General features: G+C 33.0%; 1 protein-coding gene across 2 annotated transcripts; it reads right to left on the bottom strand.

Annotated features, from left to right (window-relative positions):
- Positions 1-3,067: 3,067 nt before the first annotated feature.
- Positions 3,068-5,949, bottom strand: LOC123265293 (probable tubulin polyglutamylase ttll-15). Of its 2 annotated transcripts, XM_044728997.1 has the most exons (5): positions 5,662-5,949; positions 3,694-4,880; positions 3,406-3,610; positions 3,203-3,332; positions 3,074-3,110 (listed from the first exon to the last, which is right to left on the bottom strand). In XM_044728997.1, exons 1-4 carry the CDS (start codon positions 5,713-5,715, stop codon positions 3,234-3,236), a joined length of 1,545 nt encoding a protein of 514 aa, XP_044584932.1. In that variant the 5' UTR covers positions 5,716-5,949; the 3' UTR covers positions 3,074-3,110; positions 3,203-3,233. The 2 variants fall into 2 exon arrangements, with proteins under 2 accessions (XP_044584926.1, XP_044584932.1); XM_044728991.1 differs by having other exon boundaries at positions 3,068-3,332.
- Between the last annotated feature and the right edge of the window lie 16,394 nt (positions 5,950-22,343).

Below are 22,343 nucleotides of genomic sequence, written 5' to 3'. Positions count from 1 at the left end.
GAACAGCTGCAAGAGTTGCGTATAATTGTAAGTGTGTGCAACTCTCATCGACTCCTCCGGCAATTCATTCCCTGTGGCACATCCAGATGTACCCACATAATATGAGCAGTATCCAGCGGGGACCACGGGGAGGCAGAGTCGATAGAAGACCATGTTGTTTATGCAATGTGTTGTGTGTAAAATATGATTCTACGTGTAAGTGTTTGCGTGTGTGGGGTGCCCGGGCATTTGTGTAGTTTATGGTCATTTCCCTACCTTATTCTACGGCAGTCATCCAAAGCTCTATACTGTCCTCACAATTGTGTGGAGCATATCACTTGTGCCTAGGCGCTCCGACTCTACCTAGGGAAGCAATGGACACTGGAGCCGACGGTGACGGCGAATCTGCTGCTGAGGACAAGGGTGAAACTGACACAAGGCCTGGAAAGAGAAAGGACCGAAATTCGCCAGAGCCAACCGACAAAGTCACAAAGAAGAAGGACTTGAAGAAAAGCCCTCCCCAACGAGTGGCAGGGCAGGGCGACGAACCTAAGAAGGCGACTGATTGGGAGGAAGTACAATCTAAGAAAAAGAGAAAGCTAGCTAGAGAGGAACTCTCAAAGCAGCCGCCGAAGGAGCCCAGACCAGAGCCTAAGCGCAAAAAACCACGCAAATGAATCAGACCCGACGCACTGATCATCCGCCCGGCCGAGAAAACAAAGCATGTCGAGATTCTGCGTCGCATAAAGCAGGATGTCCCAGATGAGCAGGTTCGTTCAACTGTGGATAAGATCAACAAGACCAGAAGTGGCGACTTGTTGATTACGATTTCGAGCAAGAGCACTGACAAAGGCCAAGCCCTCCAAAAGACGATCGCAGACATCCTTGAGAAGGAGGCCAAAGTGATCAGCAAAGGGCCACAGGAGACCATCGAGATCGGAGATGTCGATGACGACACGACAAAAAAGCATATTCAGACCGCTCTAAAGAGGGAAGCTGGAGAAAGTTGTGAAATCCCACTAGAGGCAATCAAGATCCGTAAAGCCTTTAGGGGTACGCAGACAGCCTCAGTGTCATTACCAGCAGCTGCAGCACAAAAGTTACTGGAGGGAAACTGCAAAATAAGGATCGGCTGGGTCAATTGCCGAATGAGAGCAACGAAGAGACCCATACAATGCTTCAAATGCTGGCACTTTGGGCACTTCGGATCTCAGTGCAAAAGCGAAGTCGACCGGTCTAAGCACTGCATAAGGTGCGGAAAAGAAGGACACAAAATTGCTGATTGTAAAAATCCAGCTAAATGTGCACTGTGCGTTGAACGGCACGGCGTAGAAAAGGCGGCTCACCATGTAGGCACGAACAGATACCCCGTCTTCCAAGAAGCGCTCCAGAAAATAACGAAGCCAAGAACATGAAGATATTGCAGCTCAACCTCAATCATTGTGAGGCTGCGCATGACCTGCTCATGCTAACTGTACGCGAATTAGAGGCAGACGTAGCACTTATAAGTGAGCCTTATAGACACCTGAGTAACCAACCCTGGGAATCCGACAGCACTAACAAAGCCGTCATCTAGTTCTGCAGTAAATGTCCTTTTCAGAGAACAGTCAACAATAAAGAAGCCGGCTCCGTAGCAGCATGGGTAGATGGCCTCCGCTTCTACAGTTGCTATGCACTACCTAGTCTCTCTAATGAACAGTTTGAAGACTTCCTTGATCGGCTAACTGAGGATGCAAGAAAAAACTTTCCCGTGGCAATAGCTGGTGACTTCAATTCCTGGGCAGCAGACTGGGGCAGCAAGTTCACTAATACACGTGGAAAAGTACTTCTCGAGGCAATGGCCACACTGGACGTGATCCTTCTTAACACCGGTGACACGCCAACGTAAACTAAGGGAGAGGCAAACTCAATTGTCGACCTCACATTTGTCAGCAGTTGCTTAGCTCGAAGAGGTTTTTCTTAGAAAGTCTTGAACATCTACACAGCCAGCGACCATAGTGCGATACTATTGGAAATATCAACTGGCCAGAATCTAACAAGAGTCAACAGGAGCGCTAGCGCGGTTGGGTGGAAAGTTAAATCTCTCGACCTCACTGCTTTAGTAGTAGCCCTAGAGTGCGATCCGATCATCGTAGAAACTAATGACGAGAAGACCAAGGACCTAATAAGACGAGTCACCCAGGCTTGCGACTCCAGTATGTCCCGGAAACGTGGCATGAATTCAAGAACTTCGGTGCACTGGTGGAACGATCACATTAGCATTCTACGTTCAGAGTGTCTTAAAAAAAGAAGAAAGTCTCAGCGTGGCTACAGACGACCTAACTCCGCAGAGCTGTTGGCAGAGTATAAAAAGGCCCGTCGAGAATTGAACAGAGTCATCAAAGAAAGCAAAAGACGCTGATGGAAGAAACTGGTCGCAGAAGTAGAGAAAGATCCATGGGGCAGACCGTATAAGGTGGTTATGATCCACCCGAAATGCCAGCCAATGCCATCACCTTCGTGTCCACAGCTCCTAAAGAAGATTGTTACTGCGCTGTTTCCCCAACAGCCGGTATTCACTATATGTGTATTTATTCGATATTAGACCAACACATAAGCTTGTTACCATAACGATGAGATGTTGATGGTCGAGAAGAATTTGTTATGAGATGTTTTTAGTTCAGATGTTTTTGGTGATGTTTTTTTCTAGAGATCCTTTTTTCATGACATGTTTTTAGTGGAGATTTTTTTGTCATGAGATATTATTGTCTGAGATTTTTGCCAAGACATTATTGGCTGAAAAATTATCAGGGGCCACCGATTTGGGCATAAATAAGATTTTTTTAGAAATTAGTTGATAACTTGATCCACAAGTAATAAGTTGTTTTCAATTTTCTTGCACAATTCTTAAGTCATAATATGATACAAAGCTCTTTTGTGCAGCTTACACTTCAAATTTGCAATTAAATATAGTTATCTTGAGAACGACACGTAGGTATAACAAAACAAGGCATTGAAAAAATGATTGAACTCCTAAATATACATATATGTAAGGACAGATGTGGTCATTTTTTATATCAGAGTTGAATAAGGCTTGATGTTAAAATTTAATTTTGGTCATATTATACCTGATCAAAAAATTATTTCACTACCCGAGTTGAAAAAATTAACTTAAATGAACTTAACTACTATACTAAAACAATTGATGTAAGCTCATATAAGTTCATTTTTTCGACTCGGGTACTGCTTATATATTCATACTCGTTCATAAATAGTTATTCGCACCATGACGGATCTACTGCACATTTTCCTTGATACCACTTCATCAATAACTGATTTTTCAAAGTATAATTATTTAATTGCATAACTTGCATCTAAAAAACAAGAATGAAACATAAAAATATGGCAAAGTATTTCATGAATATTGAAAGTAGATTAATCTCTTACATTATTTGGTGGAAAAATTCTTTTATAATCCATTTTATTTTGATGCTCAACATAACTTTGGATCAGAATTAGTCTTAGTTCATCAGTAAAACAAAATTTACATAGTTGACATTCGGAACGGATACAGTCTGTACACTTAGAACAAATTTCAGGAAAAACGACCAAATTTTTATCAGAAACTTCTACTGCTCGATCTCTCCAAGAGCTGAAAAATAAAAAATAAATAATCATCACGGCACTAAAATATTGAAAAATACTAAAAAATTAATTAGTCAATATAATTATAACCTTTGTCGTCTAAAAGCTGGATCAATACGTTGACCAATACCGATTAAAGCAAACAGATTAAAAAGAACTTGCTCATATAGTAAACGATTTTCAGGATAATGAGCTGAAGATAAATTAGGTGACATGTTAGCTTCCATTAAGAACACATTAAGATCTTCATCAATGATAAAATCAAACCTAACGAGTTCAAAGAAATTCATAGTGTTATTTAAATGTCTCATAGTATCAGCGATTTGTTTCTCTTTTTTGGAAGCGACTAATTTGATCGCTTGATAAGCACTGTCCCAGACTTTATTAGGATCTTCATTTCGTGATCTTACATATGCATCGAATGTGTCTTTCATTGAGAAACCCATACTTACATAATATTGTTTTAAAGACGATATATTCCAAATAGGCAAGTAATCGTCACCTACAATATACTTGTCTAAATCATCAGGGTTAAATGGATAGTACTGATGTGAACAAAATCTGAATAAAACATCTCCTTTGTAAACATAAACTCTTAAAGGGTCAATAGAAGTAATAACGGTATAAATTCCAACATCGAATTTATAGCCATCTATAAGGTAAGGCCTTTCAATAAATTCTTGTATAAAATTTTCGTTATTATTAAATTTTATGTTTTCTACATTTTTTATGCTTATGCCTCGATGAAAATTAGATTTTTCGACGAATAACTTATAAGGGTTTTTACCAATATAATCATAAAAATTTTTTTCATCTTGAGGTATTCTGAATGAAACAGGGAGGTATTGAATATTAGTTGTCGAGAGATCTACTTTGTTGGTAATGAATCCACAGCCTGGAATATGATTAACTTTTTGGTATTCACGAAGATATTTGAGATTATTAGCAAGTGTTTTAAAAGGATAATCATGAGCCCATAATAAATCCCAATGAGAGTTATTATCTCCTCGGCGAAATCCTAATCTTTCTAAAATCATGATAACATGTTTCAAATGACTTTCATCTTTACTTTTAGAAAAAATCCAGTAAATCGGTTTAGTATCATGTAACAGTTGGAAATCTTTTTTCTCTGCACATTCACTGTTATAAAATAAAATTATTGACGACAGTAAGTATAAAAATGTCAATAGTATAACAATGTAAATTACGCTGCTATAAAATACTTTAATTTTTGTATTCAAAATATAATTCTGCAATTTGCTAAGTCTATTATGAATCTGGAAAATCAAAAAAAAAAAAATACGTCACATTAAATATAACTTTTTGTGAGGAATAATTTTTAACTTCTAGTTATAAGACTGAAAATTTTCGGAAACATATAAACTAATGAATTCAGTACGACTTTTGAAAATCGAGTTTTTGTCGGGCGACGCTTTGAGGCCCTAGGAAGATATTTGGACTATTCTCGAGATAATTTTCATAAGTGTGTATGCGTATACTTGTTATAACACTTGAATATCTTTTAAACGGATTGACCGAAGAGTTAAATAAATTAAAAAAAATTATAACTCAAAGATCTCAATAACTTCTGTCATAGAAAAATTTTTGAACGCTTTAAGCTAAAAAAAAATAAAACAGAAGAGATGACCTGCAGGGTCAATTTTATTCTCAAAAGAAAATCTTTTTTCCTTACTTTAATTATTCTGAATGGTACAAAAGATTTTAAATGTTTAACATTATTCCAACTCATCTAAGTATTTAAAATTTCTTCTTGCTGTACATTACACCCGAAAATATCTTAAACGAGATGAAAATCAGATAACAGTTATATTTCTGAGTCCAGACAAATGAGACTGATATGATATATAAATTGTTTTCAGATCGTCAAAATACGTGTATGCAACACACAATCTACTTATAAGTAACATTGAAACAGTTTAAAATAATTAAAAGTACCAAAATCTATTGAAAACTCGTGTTGTTGACGATTAAAGTGAAATAAATCACTTCTTACTTGGGAAATTTTTAATTATCATAGCACAAACATATAATACATACTTTTGATATAATTGTTGGATTCAAAAGAATCTTTTTTTTTACTTTTTCGGCCATCCTAACCAAAAGAGATCAGTAGAAAAAATTTTTGTATCAAAAACGTTTAAAAAATTTAGTTAAATTTTACGTATTTAGTAATGAAATAAAATTTTTTAGAATAGACACCATATCAATCTTATTTTATTGATAGAACTCGAAATTATAGCGGTTAACTTTGATGCAAAGACTGATTCGTAAACTGAAGATACGAAACAGGTATCTGTCTTGCATGTAGAGAAAGTATATTTTTAAGAATTTATCCTTCGGTAACGTTCGGTTTGAAATTTAATACATTCGGCTTAGCGCATAAGCTTGATTTTTTTTTATTTCTTAATAAAATTATCAATGCTGACTCCGTGGAACGATATAGTTGTAAACTTTTAATTACATTTATTTAAATACTTTCTACATAAAATTTTTAACTGTAATATTTTAGTTAGATTGAATAGTCAATTTTTAGAACAAAAAATTAAACATAGTCAAATTGAAAACTGAAAAAATTTCACTTTTTAAATTAATAATTACAAAAATAACATTTTTTATCGCTATAATTTTAAGTAATTTTGTTCTTGTTGATTTATAAAGTTTTTTTTTACTTTTAGTTTATGTGAAAGAGAACGACTGTTATCGGTATCGAGTAATCTAGCGTTAAAAAAAACCTTTTGAAAAATTACTCTTTTGGATGTCATAGAACGTTGTTTAAATATTTGTGTATAAAATTGAAAGTAGAATTGTCTGATATTTTCAATAAATACATGCCGTTCAACGTATCTTGAAACGTTTTTTTTTTTAATTTCCGCAATATAAGGTAAAAGCCCCAATAGATGATCATGTACCAGTATATGATCACTCCATGTATTTGTATACCTATATTTGTGAATATAGATATACAAATACATGGAGTGATCATCTATTGGGGCTTTTACCTTACAGTGCAATAACAAAAATATCTTTATGAAAATTAATATATATACTTATATATAATAGAGTATTTCAAAAAATCACATTATTTTTTTTTTTTTCGAAGAACATTGAAAATTTTTCAGAGTATCCCTAATCAAAGACTTTGATTATTTTTTTTTTTTTTCATTGTGAAAATCTCAGCCGTTAGGGAGCGTCCATAAACCACGTAGCCTTGTCGAGAGGGGGAGGGATAAGTTTAAATACTACGCTGAGCTACGTAACGGGGGGGGGGGGAGGTAAAAGCAAAGCTACGTAGTTTTTTTCAAATGAGAACTATTTTATGAAATAAATTTATAACTAGAACTGTTTAATAATTTTATTTGAAATACGGATGCTAATTTTTTCTAAGGAATTATGAATAAAATGTTTGCAAAAAGAATGAACTGTTAATAAATTAATTTTTTTGAGGTAAGTATATTTATTAACAGCTAAATGATCTCTAGAAATAGTTAACAACTATTCATTAAAAGTTAATAAATTGTATTTAATAAATGATTTATTAAATGTTATTGAATCCTATGATATTTTAAACAATCATTCATCAAAAAGGCTTAATAAAGTTGTATAAAATATTAATAAATTATTTTATCAATGCATTTATTTATTTTTAATTTTCGGAAAATTTTATATATTAACGCAATTTTTTTATAATATTGCATTAACTTAGGTGACTTGGACATGGCTGCCCTGATAGCCACAGTTTCAGACCAACCAAGTTGGTGCCACCAACTTAGCGACAACTTGCGGTCAACTTCCGAATTTGTAACTGTTGGCGCCAAGTTGGCTACAAGTTTCTGAGAAAAAAGAGACCAATCTACTGCCGCAATATGTCGCCAAATTTCTTGAGAAACTTATCGTCAACTTGGTGTGAAAAAGTTTCAGAGCAACTTTTGCCGACAACTTGGTGAACAAGTTGCGGCAGTAGATTGACAGAAAGTTGCGGCCAACTTGGCTATCAGGGTGGATGGCCTAATATTGTAACAGGGTAAAATTACCCTGAATCGATAAGTCGCCAGAGATCGATAACTGTTCGACGCAGCACTGGCGCATCTCGATCTTCGGGCCTAAATAGAGAGTAGGAGGGGGTAGTTAGGGGTTATTATCAGTGTTGCCAATAATTTTTTTTCTATTACCCGTAGGAGTTCGATGAAATACCCGAATTTACCCGAACGAATAAAATAAAGCGATAAATTCAAATTTGAAAAAAAAAATTGATATTCATAAAATTTTTATTCAAGTTTTTTTTTTACATGCACATTCAACTTTATTTAAAAATGTTACATTATATTTATAATATAATCATAATAAATTTGAATATAATATAAAATGATATTATTAAATCACAGGATTTATACTATTTTAATTAGTAGTATAAAATGACTGATTAATTATTATTTTTACTTAGAATGTATTATTTAAATAATATAAAATATTATTAAATCACAGGATTTATACTATTTTAATTAGTAGTAGTATAACTTGACTGATTAATTATTATTTATACTTAAAATATATTATTTAAAATGATATCATTAAATCACAGGATTTATGTTATTGTAGTTAGTAGTATAAAATTACTGATCAATTAATATTTATGTTGAGTCTTCAGATTTTTTTGGCCATGTAGCCGTGTTAATCATTTTCATACTGGGATTAAAAGCTTTACACCCACCGTCTTTTTCGATGCTTTCGCGAATAACTAAACTATTAACGATAGTTGAGGTATCCATTCGATTTCTTAAATCTGTTTTACAAATTTTAAGAGCGCTGAACACGCGCTCAACACTCGCATTTGAAAATGGTAGAGCTAGTAACAAACGCATGACAATTTTTAAATTAGGAAATAAAGTTGCACCTAATTTATTTTTAAGATTGAAAACTTTAACCCAGTACTTTTCTGCTATCTGATCACTATCTAAACCTAACTTTTCATAATCAAGAAGAGCGTGTTCTCGCCACTCTTGATCTAGAGCTTGAGGATTAACATAGTCTTTTAGATTTGGGAAACGAATCAAGACATCCTGAAGACTTTTCTTGCTGAACTTTTGAGCTTCTTTTGGACTTACAATGGATATTATAGAATATAAATCATCGTCAAATTTAAAATATCGTTTAATCAAGTTAGCCAACTCTATATAGAAATCTCTAATAACAGTCAAGAATTCTTTTTCTTTTATTTCAAATTCTGGAAAAGAATTCTCTTTTTTCAGGTCACTTAGAGTAGCGAATGCCGAAACTCCAAAATATATTTTTTCTAGTGGAACAAACTCCTCGACATTTTCGTGATTCAATGTGAAGACGTCATTACTTTTCACGTAGTGAATATTTAAATAGTTGCAATAAATAATTTTCAGCATTTTTTCGGTTTCTGATTTCAAAATATGTAACAGTGAGTTTTCAGACTGAAATAACTTATTAAAGTCGACCAAAATTTCTAAAATATACGACATGAACTCAAGATATATCTTAGTAAATTCATCTTCCATTATTTCAAGCATTTCATTAACTGCTACAGTTGGTTCACTAAAGACAGATTCTCTGAGATACTCATTCAGCGGCGTGTATTGCTCCAGAACTCGATCAACACATTCTTTCAACGCTAACCAGCGAGTATTTGAAGGTGACAAGATTCTATGCGATTGCACGGAAAAATATTCTTGAAATTCTCGTAGTCGATCTTGTCTAATGCTACTTTTGTGAAAATGACTGCTTAATTTTTTTAATAAACTTTCTAACGATTCTGGCAGCTTTTGACACGCTTTTGACGCCACTAAATGAATCATATGACATGAACATTTCACAATTACAATATTTGGAAAGTCCACTTTCAATAATGTAAATATAGAATGCTTAGATCCTGCCATTACAGATGTAGTGTCCGATGCAAAGCCGATGAGATTCGCAGTTATATTTTTTTCAGCTAGACAAAGTTTCAAACACTCATATAAATTTTTCGCCGTACCGCTGTTTTTTATTTCCACCATGTCCAAAAACCGTGTTGTAATTTGTTCTTTTTTTTCGTCAAAAAATATCACCGTGAAAGCACATTGTTTGGTGGTAGTTTTATCAGTCGTTTCATCCATTATCACAGAGTAAAAGCATCCGAGGGTTTGTAATTGTTGATAAAGATCCTCTTTTAAATTAGCACCAAGTACATTATTTACAATCTGAGTTACTTTTGTTTGACGCATAGAAAATTTTTTAGCTATTTCAGAGTCTGGAAATGCTTTGGCTAAACATGGGCTCAAAACATCCATAAAAGAAAATGCTATATTTTGAGAAATTAAAATTCCTGCAAATAATAGTTCGGCTTTTCGTACTGATGTCTCAAACTTGCATTGTTCAGGCATTTTTTGAGAAATTTGGATTCCTGTCGAATTGTCTTTATGGGCGTGAGAATTTTTATGCCGTCGAATATCATTTTTGCGCCAAGTAAGGACTTTATCGCAACGCTGACAAAAAGCCATCTCATACCCATTTTTAGTTTTATCATGCTTCATTAACCAACCCTTAAATTCTTCATCCTGAAGCCAACTTCGTTGGAATTTGTTTTTAGTTTGTTTTGATGAGCGTTGTGATTGCGATAGTCTTTTAACTTTTACTTTTTTTATAGTTGCCGATGAATCTGTTTCACTATCACTGCTTGGTGAAGGGAGAGATACAATGTTGCAAATGTCTGATAAATTAGGAGTGACTGGACCTTGACTAGGATTCTTCTTTAACCAGCGATCCATTTTGCAGATTTTATTCTTCTCGTTTGTCTGATTCAGCTAACCTTTCGTCATGAACTAGTTAAAATTAATTAAATAAATATTAGAAGATGAAAACTATAATATTAAACATAAAATACTTACTGTGTACTTCTTCATCAATTAACAAAAAACTATTCTCAAGAGATGTATCGCTGCTCAAATCTTCATCTGCGTCGACAATATGAACAGGTTCAATACTGATTATAACTCCATCTTAAAAAATTTTTTTCACAAATTAATATTAATAATATTGATTACATTAAAAAACAACAACGAACATTTATACATTATTTTAAAATAAAAATTTGATGATCTATTATTTTTAGAATAATTATTTTATACTTACCAGGTTTAAGAATAAAAAGATAATTGCCAGTAACAGTTCGACGCATTTCATTATTGTCATCAAGTAACGGTATCAATTCTTTAACGTTTGATTGACTCATTTATTATCATGACCAATAATTTACGAGTAAAATTTATGAGTTGAACTCAATTGTCTGATTCAAAGCAAATTTTAAATAGGAATAAACTAAGGAACAAGTAAAATGTAGAATGTAGAAGTGCAAATGTGTAATATGAAAATATAACCTGAAGCTTTCAACGTTAGATCAAGGTGACAATTACTAGTTATACCCGAAAATTCCCCATGGTTGAAATACCCGCTGCCTTACCCGCAAGAAATAAATTTACCCGCAGTTCGGGTAATTACCCGAGGTTTGGTAACCCTGGTTATTATAGGTGAGCCGTGCATTGCAACAGGGAGAAGTAGTGTAACCACCAAACAGTGTGCCATAGAAATCAAGAGGGACAAATCCCCGGAGTAGTTACCAGACGTAAGAAGCCAACAACATCTAGGACTTCAATCTCCAGTAGTGAGTTAGATCGTCGTATATTCAACAAAGTATCAATAATTACTCTGTGGGTTAGGAGTGGACCGCGGGGTTTATACTCGGTTTACTTCTCTTCTGATTAGATAGATAGATAGATATATTTATTTATGCCAAAGCCTTAACTGGCCAGATGGCAAAAGAAAAGTTTACATTATATTAAAATATTTTACATATTTGATGCTTAATCAACGATATTTTATAACTTAATAAATACTTAACTTAATGTATATTTTGACAGAGTAAAAGAAGAATATAATTTAACAATACAGATTGAAGAATAACTTAAGATTGAAGTAACATTTTTGTTTGATTACATAGTTTTTGATGATTTAACTGAATTTAACAGACAATTTTTAAATATCAAGTTCGAAGAGGTAATGAAAGATTTTATTCTTAAAAATATCAATACTAGGCGCTTTGACTAGATCCTCTGACAACTCTTCCCAAAGACGAATGCAGCTAACAACAAAAGAAGATTCATAAACAGTTGAGGTAAAATTTGGTACTTTAAAATTTATAAAATTCCTTTTTGCTGCCAGTCTTTCAGAGCGTCTAGTATCTAAGTCTTCAATAAATAACTCACGCAAGTAAAGAGGTTTGCCTATGCTTAACAGTTTATAAAAGTAACATGCTAAGAAATAGATTCGACGTTTACTTATGGATAGCCATCCAAGCTCACGCCTAAATGGTGTAATATGCTCGTCCCGCTTTAGGTTGTAAATAAAACGAATTGCTGAGTTTAGTGCACGCTGCAGCTTAGAATTGTCCTCAGCAGTTGCGTTTGTTAAAACAATAGAGCAATAATCAATAAGTGGTAATATCGTTGCTGAGATTAATAACCTCCTTATATCTTTAGTGTAAATATTTTTCTTTACCCGGGAAAAAATGATCAGATCTGATCAGATATGAAAAATGACTGGGTCTGATCAGACCTGGCCAGGCATGTTCATGTCTGATCAGACCTGTTCATGTCTGACTCGATCAGGTCCATAAAAAAAAAAAAAAAATTGGTGCCGACGGGGATTAGAACCATGTACGTTGCGCTCTTCAGACTGATACTTTACCTGTTGACCTAATGACTCATCTTATCTCTAATGTACCTTTCAAACTACTTTAAGTAATTTAAATTTTATACATGACTTATCCTTATAGTTAACGGAGTTCTATACTTAATTTATTAATTATTAATAATTAATTATACACAGTAAAAAATTTCGCGTCATAGCGTCAAAAAATTTCGTGATAAAAATTTTTATGTTAAATATTTAACACTTTTTTGTGTTAATTTAACAAAATAAATGTTAAATTTACACATAAAAATGTTAAATATTTAACACAAAATTTTTTGACGCAATGACGCAAAATTTTTTACTTTGTATATTAGAGTGATTTATTTGGGACGGCTATGTATTTTTTTCGATCCATTAACATATGGTTCTCTGTAAAGTAAAAAAAAAATTTCTTCAAGGTTTATTCCGCAATTATAATTTTATTGTTTTCTTTTAAAATTGAAGTTTTTTTTAATTAAAACGTATAGGAAATGAAAAATTATTTGTGTGTTCTACAATTTAGCAGCTTTTAACACTACTGCAATGGACCAAGGCGGTAGCTTAAAATAATAACAGACACCTTGAAAGGACTTATCGCCTATCGATATCAACTGATATATTTTGGTATTTTCACGCTATCAAACTCAAACTTTTAATAAATAATCTTATTTTTCGCGTATTCAATAGAATTCTATTGTGTTAACACAGTAAAAAATTTTATGTCACTGCGTCAAAATTCATCGTTAAAAATCATCGTTTTGGCATGGAAAATTAAAAAGTTCATGCTTATATAAGCCGAAATTTTAGATAAAAGTTGTACATTTAAAATTTATAATGGGATAGAAACTGATACGTCATACGGAACAAATTAATTTAAAAAATAGAACTGCAGTCTATAGTTCGATAAAATTTTTCTTCCAGACTTAAAATATCATTTAAGAGGGCAAATCATGCATGAACAGTTCTTGTCAGCTGATATATGGAGTTTTAATCCTTATCTATTTTAGGCTAGATCAGACATGATTAGACATGGACAGGTCTGATCAGGTCTGAGCGTATTTAACGCTTTAGACATGAACAGGCATGGATAGGTCTGATCAGGTCTGAGCATATTTAATACTTCAGACATGAACAGGCTTGATCAGGTCTGAGCGTATTTAATGCTTCAGACATTAACAGACAAGAGCAGGCATGAACAGGCTTGATCAGGTCTGATCAGGTCTGAGCGTATTCAACACCAGACATGAGCAGACATGAACAGGCATGGACAGGTCTGATCAGGTCTGAGCATATTTAACGGTTCAGACATGAACAGGCATGGACAGGCTTGATCAGGTCTGAGCGTATTTAATGCTTCATACATGAACAGGCATGAACAGTCCTGAGCAGGCATGAACAGGCTTGATCAGGTAGATTTTTGAATTTACGACTAGAGCCAAATAACATAGCCTTAGTTTTTAGCAAATTCAATTGCAGGCCATTTTCCCTTGTCCAATCCGCGACAGCTTGGGCATCTAAAGTTATCTGCCTAATTGCTTCTTGTAATTGATAGTTATAAAAGTGTAGGTAAATAAATTTATCGTCGGCAAATAGCCCATATTTAGAGTACATTAGACGCTTAGCTACCGAGTTCATAACTATCAAAAACAATATGGGTCCAAGAACTGAGCCTTGCGGGACTCCTGAGGTAGTTTTAAGAAATTTTACAGGTTCTCCCATATCATTGATAACTGATTGTGAACGATTTGTTAAATAAGAAAAGAACCAACTTGTAGTTTCAAACGAAAAACCAAGTTCAACAAGTGTGCTCAGTATGACCTTATGATCTACATAATCAAAGGCTTTTGTTAAGTCAAATAAGACTAATATAGTCAGTTTGTCTTCATCCATTGCGCGCCTGATGTCCTCAGTAAGTTTTAATAAAGCAGATTGAGTGCCATGATGCTTCCGAAAACCAGATTGGTATTTGTCAAGCAACTCATTGTTCTCTAAGTAGTTTCTAAGTAGCTCAGATGAGAAGTATTTGCTATGGGGCGTGTGTCTGATAGTGATTTGGGTGGATTTTGTTTATTGAGCGGTATAATAAAAATTTCTTTCCATGCTTGGGGGAAAATACCAGTTTCAAGAGAGCGATTAAAAAGAGCAGTTAGAAAAATGGAGATTTGAGGAAAATGGTTTTTTAACCAACGTAGATCAAGCCCATCCGGACTTATACCTTTAGATTTCTGGAGGGTTAGCTGTAGGGCTTCAGTTACGTCAACAATATCTATTTCCGACCAAGTGAAGGAACAATTTACTTTACTGTTGTGAAAAAGAGAAGGGGAATTTAAAAATTGTTGATCACATGCCGGATGTCGACGCACCATGTTCGCAAAGTGGTCATTGAGTTCCAATGGTTCGAAATGGTTTAAGGAAGAGGATGACGTGCGTTTTACTAAGCCTAGATGTTTTAACTTGCTCCAAACTTGAGTTCCACAAGGCAGAGAAGACAGTGAGCTCTTAAGATAGTTTTCACGAGCACTCTTTAGTTCATGTTTCAGTTCTCTTCTTTTAATTTTAAAAAGTAGAAAGAGATTTGTATTATTGTTTCTTTTCGCTTTTTTATACAGGGCATCGCGTTCCTTGCATTTGTTCTTTAAAACTTTGGTTAACCAAAGAGTTGTAGGTCGCCCAACTTTACGTGAATGTAGTGGCGCGAATTTATCAAGGACAGCTGAAACATTAGAATTAAAAATATCTAACAACTCATTAGGATCAGAGTTATGTAGAGAATCTCTTCCTATATTTAGCGAGCGCATGAGAGAGTTCGATAAGGCAATGGTGTTTGCGTTAGAGAAACGACGATAAGTTACCCATTTTTCGTTATGTTTTGAAGTTTCGATAATATATTCGCAGAACAAATAGTCATGACCATTGATGAAGGGTTGATCAGATTTATAGAACAAACCTTGTTTACTTTTATTATCTAATAATACAACATCCAACCAAGAGTCTTTATTTTTAACATGATGAGATGAGCCATAGGGAACGCAATGGATTGACAATTCTGAAATAAAAGTCTTTAAATGATTAGAAGTATAAGATGAGTTAAGTAAATCACAATTTAGATCTCCTGTAATAAAAAAATTTTTAAAGTTTATCGCGAAGTTAGAGTGAATATCGAAGAATTTATTTAGAAGGTTTCCTGCCGGTCTTCTATAAATAACTGACAGTAATATGTGAGAGCCGCTAGTTAAGATAACATCAACTATCAAAAATTCTGGTTCATTGAGGTGATCCGAGATAGATACATAAAGTATATTAGCTTTTAACGAATTGTGAATCAAGCACGCAACACCCCCACCTTTTAAAAGACGACCAGTGTCTGAGTGAGTTAAAGTTCGATCTCTTCTAAAAATTGTATAGTTATTAAGATTGAAAAGTGTATTATCATGGGCAGGTTTAAGCCAAGTCTCAGTTAGTGAAATTATATGCGGTTGAATCTCAGCAACTAAATTTAACAATTGAGTAATATTACTATTTAAACTATTTACATTTAGACTTAATAATTTTAATGAATTTGAATTACAGGTACTTGTTTCAGTTAAATCAATGTGGCGTTAATCAAGTTTAGTTAAATCTTCATCAGAACAGATTTTGATTTTAGCAGATTTATCATCTTTTTTAACAAAAATAGTACTATTTTGCACCCAAACATATTTGAACATTAGATTTTTAGCTTTCAACTTAGTACTAAGCAATAGTTTGTAAACTTCTGGATGTAAGAATTCGTTTAAGTAAATATTTCCTATAAAGGAATCACTTACTATATTTGGAAAAACGTTTTTTACTGGTAAAGTTTTATATTTTCTCTTAGTATCTATAATATGGTCACGTGCTTGAGGTGATATCATTTTAAGAATATAAGTATGAAATACAGGCCTGTTATTAGTGACATTTCTACTATTACTACTATTAATGCTACTGACAGTAGAAGCAGATTTTTTATCAACTTTTCTTATGGTGAGTATGTCAGAATTTAATTGAGACAGATTAAGAGATTGAAATACATTCAATACGATTTCCTTTGGTGCCAATCCCGTCGCAACTGAATCTGGTATGCCTGAAAGTACCAATTCTGAAGTCGTTGAAGTTGAAGATTGTAGAACATTTGTTAACGATTTAGCCAGATTTATTGACTCCTTCTTAAGAGTTTCAAGTTCTATGGTGACGTCAATAATTTGCTTGGAATTTGAATTTACATTATTGTTTAATTTAACCAAATTTTCTTTAGCTTTAGCCTGTTCATCTTGTAGGCTATTCATGCGCTCCCCAAGATTATCGATTTTTGTTGACATCATTTTTAAGTCACTTGTTAAACTCGGGATCTGTTTTAGCACCTGTTTTTGAGATGACAGACATCGCATTACACCTGTTAGCATCTCAGTATTTGACATAGAGGACCACCCGTCAGGTAAAGAGTCTTGTAACTGAGCATCAGGAGATTTGGTCAACTTACTAGTTGCAGACTCGCTCATGTTAAGATTCTTGTTATTAGCTTTTGAGCAATTTACTGTAGGAGAGAAAACTGAATCACTGCTTGGAGATAGTAGAAAAGTTGGTGTGAGCGGTGACGGTAAGCTCGATTTCGACTTTTCTTTGGAAAATTTACTAGTCGTACTTGTTGAGGATTTAGCTGACTTAAAGCTTGAAGTCGAAGAGTTTTGCGACTTCACTGATCTTAACGAATTTGATCGATTGTTTAAAGTTTGAGTTTTGAGATCAAGAGACTTCAGCAAATATGCAAGTTCAATCCTACAACAGTCTGTTAGAGGTCTGCTTTTTATATAATCTCTGGCACAGCTCTGATGAAAAGATTTACCGCAGCTGTCACAGGTGAATGCTGACCTTAAGATAGCTTTACATCTGAAGCAAAAATCATCTGACAATGACATCACCATTGACACATCCCCATAAGGTTATCCTTAACGACTCTTGAATCCCAATTTCTATAATAAATGAATACTTATCACAGTATCAACAAATTTACAAGGTCTTTCTCAACTATGACTGGTTCTTTCGTAAATACATGAGGTCATTCACAAAACAGTAAGACAGTAGTTTTGATTTAGGAAAAACAGCGACCAGACATAGTGTATAGTTCAAACATAAACACAGCTGTCACTGTATTAGTAGTTAGGTGTAATAACAAGTACACTTGGTGTGAGGTGCGTCGAACAATGCGCAGAAATACACTAGGCTTGAGCACAAAAATTCTCAACTTTGAGATAACTAATAAATGCTTGTATTATAATGATTAATTCACAACACAAGAAGATTTTTACATCAAATCATAGAGAATTATTTCACAAAAAAGATGGTACCAAAATGATATCAAGCACCAACAAAAATTATAACAATAGATATTAATTAAGGCAGAGCAATTTATTTGCATGTGCTCACACTACACTGTACAATGTATACTTATTTTAATTAGATTAATTGTTCATAATTATTTAATTCGTAATAATTCAGTAATTATTTGATTGTAATTGTTTAACATTCGTTAGTTGATGTTGAGCGTCCCTCAAGGGGATTTTTACCCGAGGACTGCTCAAAGACTTTGTGGTGTAAATTTTCGTGAGAATTTATTTTATAAAAATAATAATTTACTCGATTAATTATTAACAATTTTTAATATCTGAATAATCGGTTTTAGTTGCATTTATTTTATTTAAAAAAATAAAAACCGAATAAGAAATTCTTCGAGAAAGTTCCTTTGTCTTCTCACGGATCGGTCAAGCGTCGGTCGAATTTTACAACGCAGTTAACTCGTACCCAAGGTCAAAGTTACTACGCACTAACGAATACTTGGCGTCCATTTTGAGCGCGCAAATTCTTTGCTGATTATTTTACTCGATAATTTATTAAGAACAATTGAATTATTATTTATTAATATTATTATTACAAAAAATATTTATATTATTTATTGAGAATCCATTTACTGAGATTTTGGCGCATTTAAGACTGATTTACCCGTTGATAATTTTCGTTAATTTATTTTTTATATTGAGATAAATTATTTATTTAACCAGAAAATTCCACGTGGTTATTTTTATATTGAACTTAAGTTCTGGAAATTTATTTAATAATTTAATTTCATCATTTTTGATAAAATTCTTTAGAATTTATTTAACAGCGTGGATATTAAGTCCAGGAATTTTTAGTTAAAATTAATTGATGAATTTTATAAGAATTATTTTTATAATTTATACGTCGAATGTTCCTAAAAAATTTCTTTAATGTGAGTATTAAACTCGTGGTTAATTTGAAATAAATTTACGCGTCGGTTTTAGTTTGGAATTTTTGGGAATTAATATTATTAGTCGTGAAAATATTTATAATTTAATTGCTAGCTAATGACTGAAATAATTAAGTAAAAGTTTAATGTAATAAATTTCTGATATTAAATTTTTGTAATTATTTTTATAAGTCAAAAATTAAAAGTAAAGTAAAGTCAGAGTGTGTGAGTGTGTGCGGGGTATGTGTGTGAGCTGCAGAGGCTTCTTGGCTTACGTTGCAGTCACTAGGCTGTTGCTTCTGTAGCTGGGTGTTGTTGATAAGCCCTCGTACACTGATGTCTTTGTCCGAGGTGTCTTGTTATAAGTTTAATTAGTCAAGTTTAGTTCTGGTTAGCCGTTAGTAGGCTAGACGAACTCTCTCACACTGTTGTCTTTGTGCAGAGTAATTAAAGTTTAGTTAGTCAAGGTTAGTTCTGGTTAGCCGTTAGTAGGCTAGACGATCCTTGTCACACTGCGGTCTTTGTGCAAGGTAACTAAAATTGTTCGGGTTAGCCGTTAGTAAGCTATAGTTTTAAGTTGATTATAGTGTGAGTGTGAGTGTGCGCAACTTGTTAATTAATTTTGTTATTAATAAATTTTTGGTACCGTTGTTAATTAAAAGTTTATTTATTTTATAGCACCTTCCTCCACTCTCTCTCCCTGTAAGATAAGCACACCTCTGGTTCCGGTTCCAGGAACCGTGATTAAAAATCCTGGTGGCACCCTTTTATTTATTAATATTAGATTTCAGTTTTGTTTAATTTATTGTTTAATTAATTTAATTTAAGGGGCCAACTGAGCGGCATAAAAACCCGTTACAATATATTAAGCAAAAATTATTATTATTCCTTCAAAATAAACTTTTTTTTAATTAATGTAAAGTAGAAAGCACATGGAGAGAAAAATATCGTTAGAATCAGGATACGTATCGTTATTCTGACTATGCGCCGTATAGTAATTTTTTTTAGAGATACGCTGTAAAGCCAATTCAGCTATACAGCGGATCATCAAATTAACGATCCGTATCATTATTTTAGGCCTTACATTAAGTTGATTTAACTATACAGATCCTCACGTTGACAAAACAGTTACCTGTTTTGACGAAACTACATATATTTACAAGAGCTATTCTCTGTACGCTTAAGTGAAACAAATGAATTCTTAAATTAGAAACCCGGATCGTTATTTTGAGGATACGTTGGATAGTCATTTTAACAATATTTTTTTTTCCGTGCAGAAAATATTGTGTAAAAAAACCACGTTCCATCGAGGCGGGGAGGGGGAGGGGTCACGAGAAAAGCTACGTTAGGCTACATGAGGGGTGGGAGGGGTCTGAGAAGGGCTAAAATATGACCACGTAGTTTATGGACGCTCCCTTAATATTAATGTATAGAGGTGGATGTACTTAAATTTTTATTTCCATTTAAAAAACATGGAAAAATTTTTTTTTTTTACTTTTGAATTTTGCTAGTTGACAACGAAGAATTTTATAGCTACGATCGATACATACTTTTGTAGGAAATTTAACGATCTACAAAAATTATCCGATTGAATATATGCGTACGGAGAACCATTTCGGAGTTATCAGGTCTCAAACATTGAACTGTTTAAAAAAAACATAATATTTATTTATGAATACGAAAAGTCGACTTAAATCACTCCCGTGTAAAAAAAATTTGTCCTAAAATTGTCATAAGCTTAGGATCCTAAACGTGACACAATTTAGGACATTTTTATGCAGTCTTAATTGTATTTTACGGATGAAAAGACATAAAAGTGATTGTAATATAATACTGGTTTTTCATATAGAGGCCCACAACTACACCTAGGTATATCCAGTCGTATAACGATAGACTTGGCATAAAAATCCACTCGGGATAGTCCGATTGATATAAGTAGACGTAAGATACTCTTAAAGTTAATTTACCGATAAAAACATATTAAACTAAAGTTATCATAAAACTGGACACTCCACCAGAAAACACTTTCTATCATTACGCTATGTTATTGGATTTTCTAATAGAACCCACTTGCTCTAGTACATCTTGGTAAATCCAGATAGAAATTCTCTAGGCATACAAATTCCATTAAAATCCAGATAGAAATTCTCAAGACATATAAATTCCATTAAACTTTCCGTTTTTTTCCTTTGAAAATTTGTCTAGATATGTATATGGATTTGCAGCGACAAAAGCACATTAGACCCCAATAAAGTTATTTTTTATTGGAATCTATGGGATTATTTCAACAGGGCTCTTATGATATTTTATGATTTTTTATGAAAATTTTAAAACAATTTTTGGACACTATTATGGATTTTAGTACACTTTTATGATACGTTTTAGATATTTTTATGACAATTTTAGGACACCTTTATGATAATTTCAGGACACTATTACGAATTTTATGACAATTTTAGGACAATTATTGTACTTTTATGCCAATTTTAAGACACTTTTATGACGACAATTTAAAATATTTTTATGACAATTTTAGTACAAATTTATGACAATTTTAGGAAAAATTTCAGCTTTTTAGATTAGATATAAGTGTATCTAGCTTGATTTATTCAGTTGATTCGATTTGCTTTTTAAAACTGAAATGGCGAAATTTTTTCTGTTTTAATTTTCACAACAGGTTCAGATCTAACTAGCTTAGTTTTAATTGAAGAAGCACATGGGGGAAGATCTAGTTGAATTTGTCTAGATCTAATAAGAACTACTTATAGACTAGATTTGATATAGATTTAAGTTTGTGAGATCTATTCAGGTCTACTTCTTATCTAAATTTTAAACAAATTTGATCTTATTCAACATGATTTGATTTAGGTAGATCTAAGCTTTTTTTTTTAAGTGTTTTAGATTTCAAGAAAACTCAGTTTAACTTGTAAATCGTGACATCAAAATTTGCTTTAGCAATCTACGTATTCTCCTTTCGATTTTAAGATTGCTCTTGCATACTTACATTTTAATCTTTAATAACAAAAATAATACTGAAAAAATCTCGGGAAATTCTTTTATACATACAAACTGTGGAAAATAGTATATATTACATACTTAGAGCTGTAAAGTAAGAAATGTCTCAAATCACATGTAATTGTTCGCCGAAGCGAAGTCGAGGTCAACAAACATGTGATCTGTGACATTCTTACTGCTCTAGGTGTGTAATATACTATTGACAGGATCAAAAACAAGGCTGCAACTTCATTCAGCGGGCAGAAAACCATCAGTTTCTGTTCACGACAAGAAACAGTAGCATTTGTATGAAATTGAGTAGTTTCGGGTGGCTCAATATATAGGGTGTGACTAGGGATGAAACAAGATGATTTCAGACTTCGTCTTGTTTCATCCCTAGTCACATAATATAGTATTGTAGCAGAATTTACGTAGCGGAGACGGAAAATAGCGCAATTTTTTAAAAGTGATTTGTTATAAGAACAAATGAAATTGTTAAATTACTGTAGAATCTACTAATAATTGTCATGTTTCTAGTTCGTTTCTAGATCAGGGAAATAGTATTGAGAATAAAAATGAAGAGCATGATTTATTTTGGGTTTCTTTTTCAGGAAAACAGTGAAGGAATTACTTTTTTTGATTATCTCAAAAAGTTATGTTTTGAGCAAAACGTAATTGAGATTGTGGTTGATTAGGATAATTAAAACATCTTTCA

Source organism: Cotesia glomerata, linkage group LG1, assembly GCF_020080835.1.
Source record: "Cotesia glomerata isolate CgM1 linkage group LG1, MPM_Cglom_v2.3, whole genome shotgun sequence".
NCBI lineage: Eukaryota > Metazoa > Arthropoda > Insecta > Hymenoptera > Braconidae > Cotesia > Cotesia glomerata.
Note: the sequence above shows the minus strand (reverse complement) of the source record. Positions and strands in the feature narration are given on the sequence as shown.

Excerpts from the sequence above, each read along its gene's own strand:
- LOC123265293 (XM_044728991.1), bottom strand. The coding sequence starts at position 5,715 with ATGGCCGAAAAAGTAAAAAAAAAGATTCTTTTGAATCCAACAATTATA. Across the intron at positions 4,881-5,661 it reads ATCCAACAATTATATCAAAA|ATTCATAATAGACTTAGCAA; the intron begins GTATGTATTATA and ends TTGATTTTCCAG. Across the intron at positions 3,333-3,405 it reads GAATTTTTCCACCAAATAAT|ATGCAAGTTATGCAATTAAA; the intron begins GTAAGAGATTAA and ends CTTGTTTTTTAG.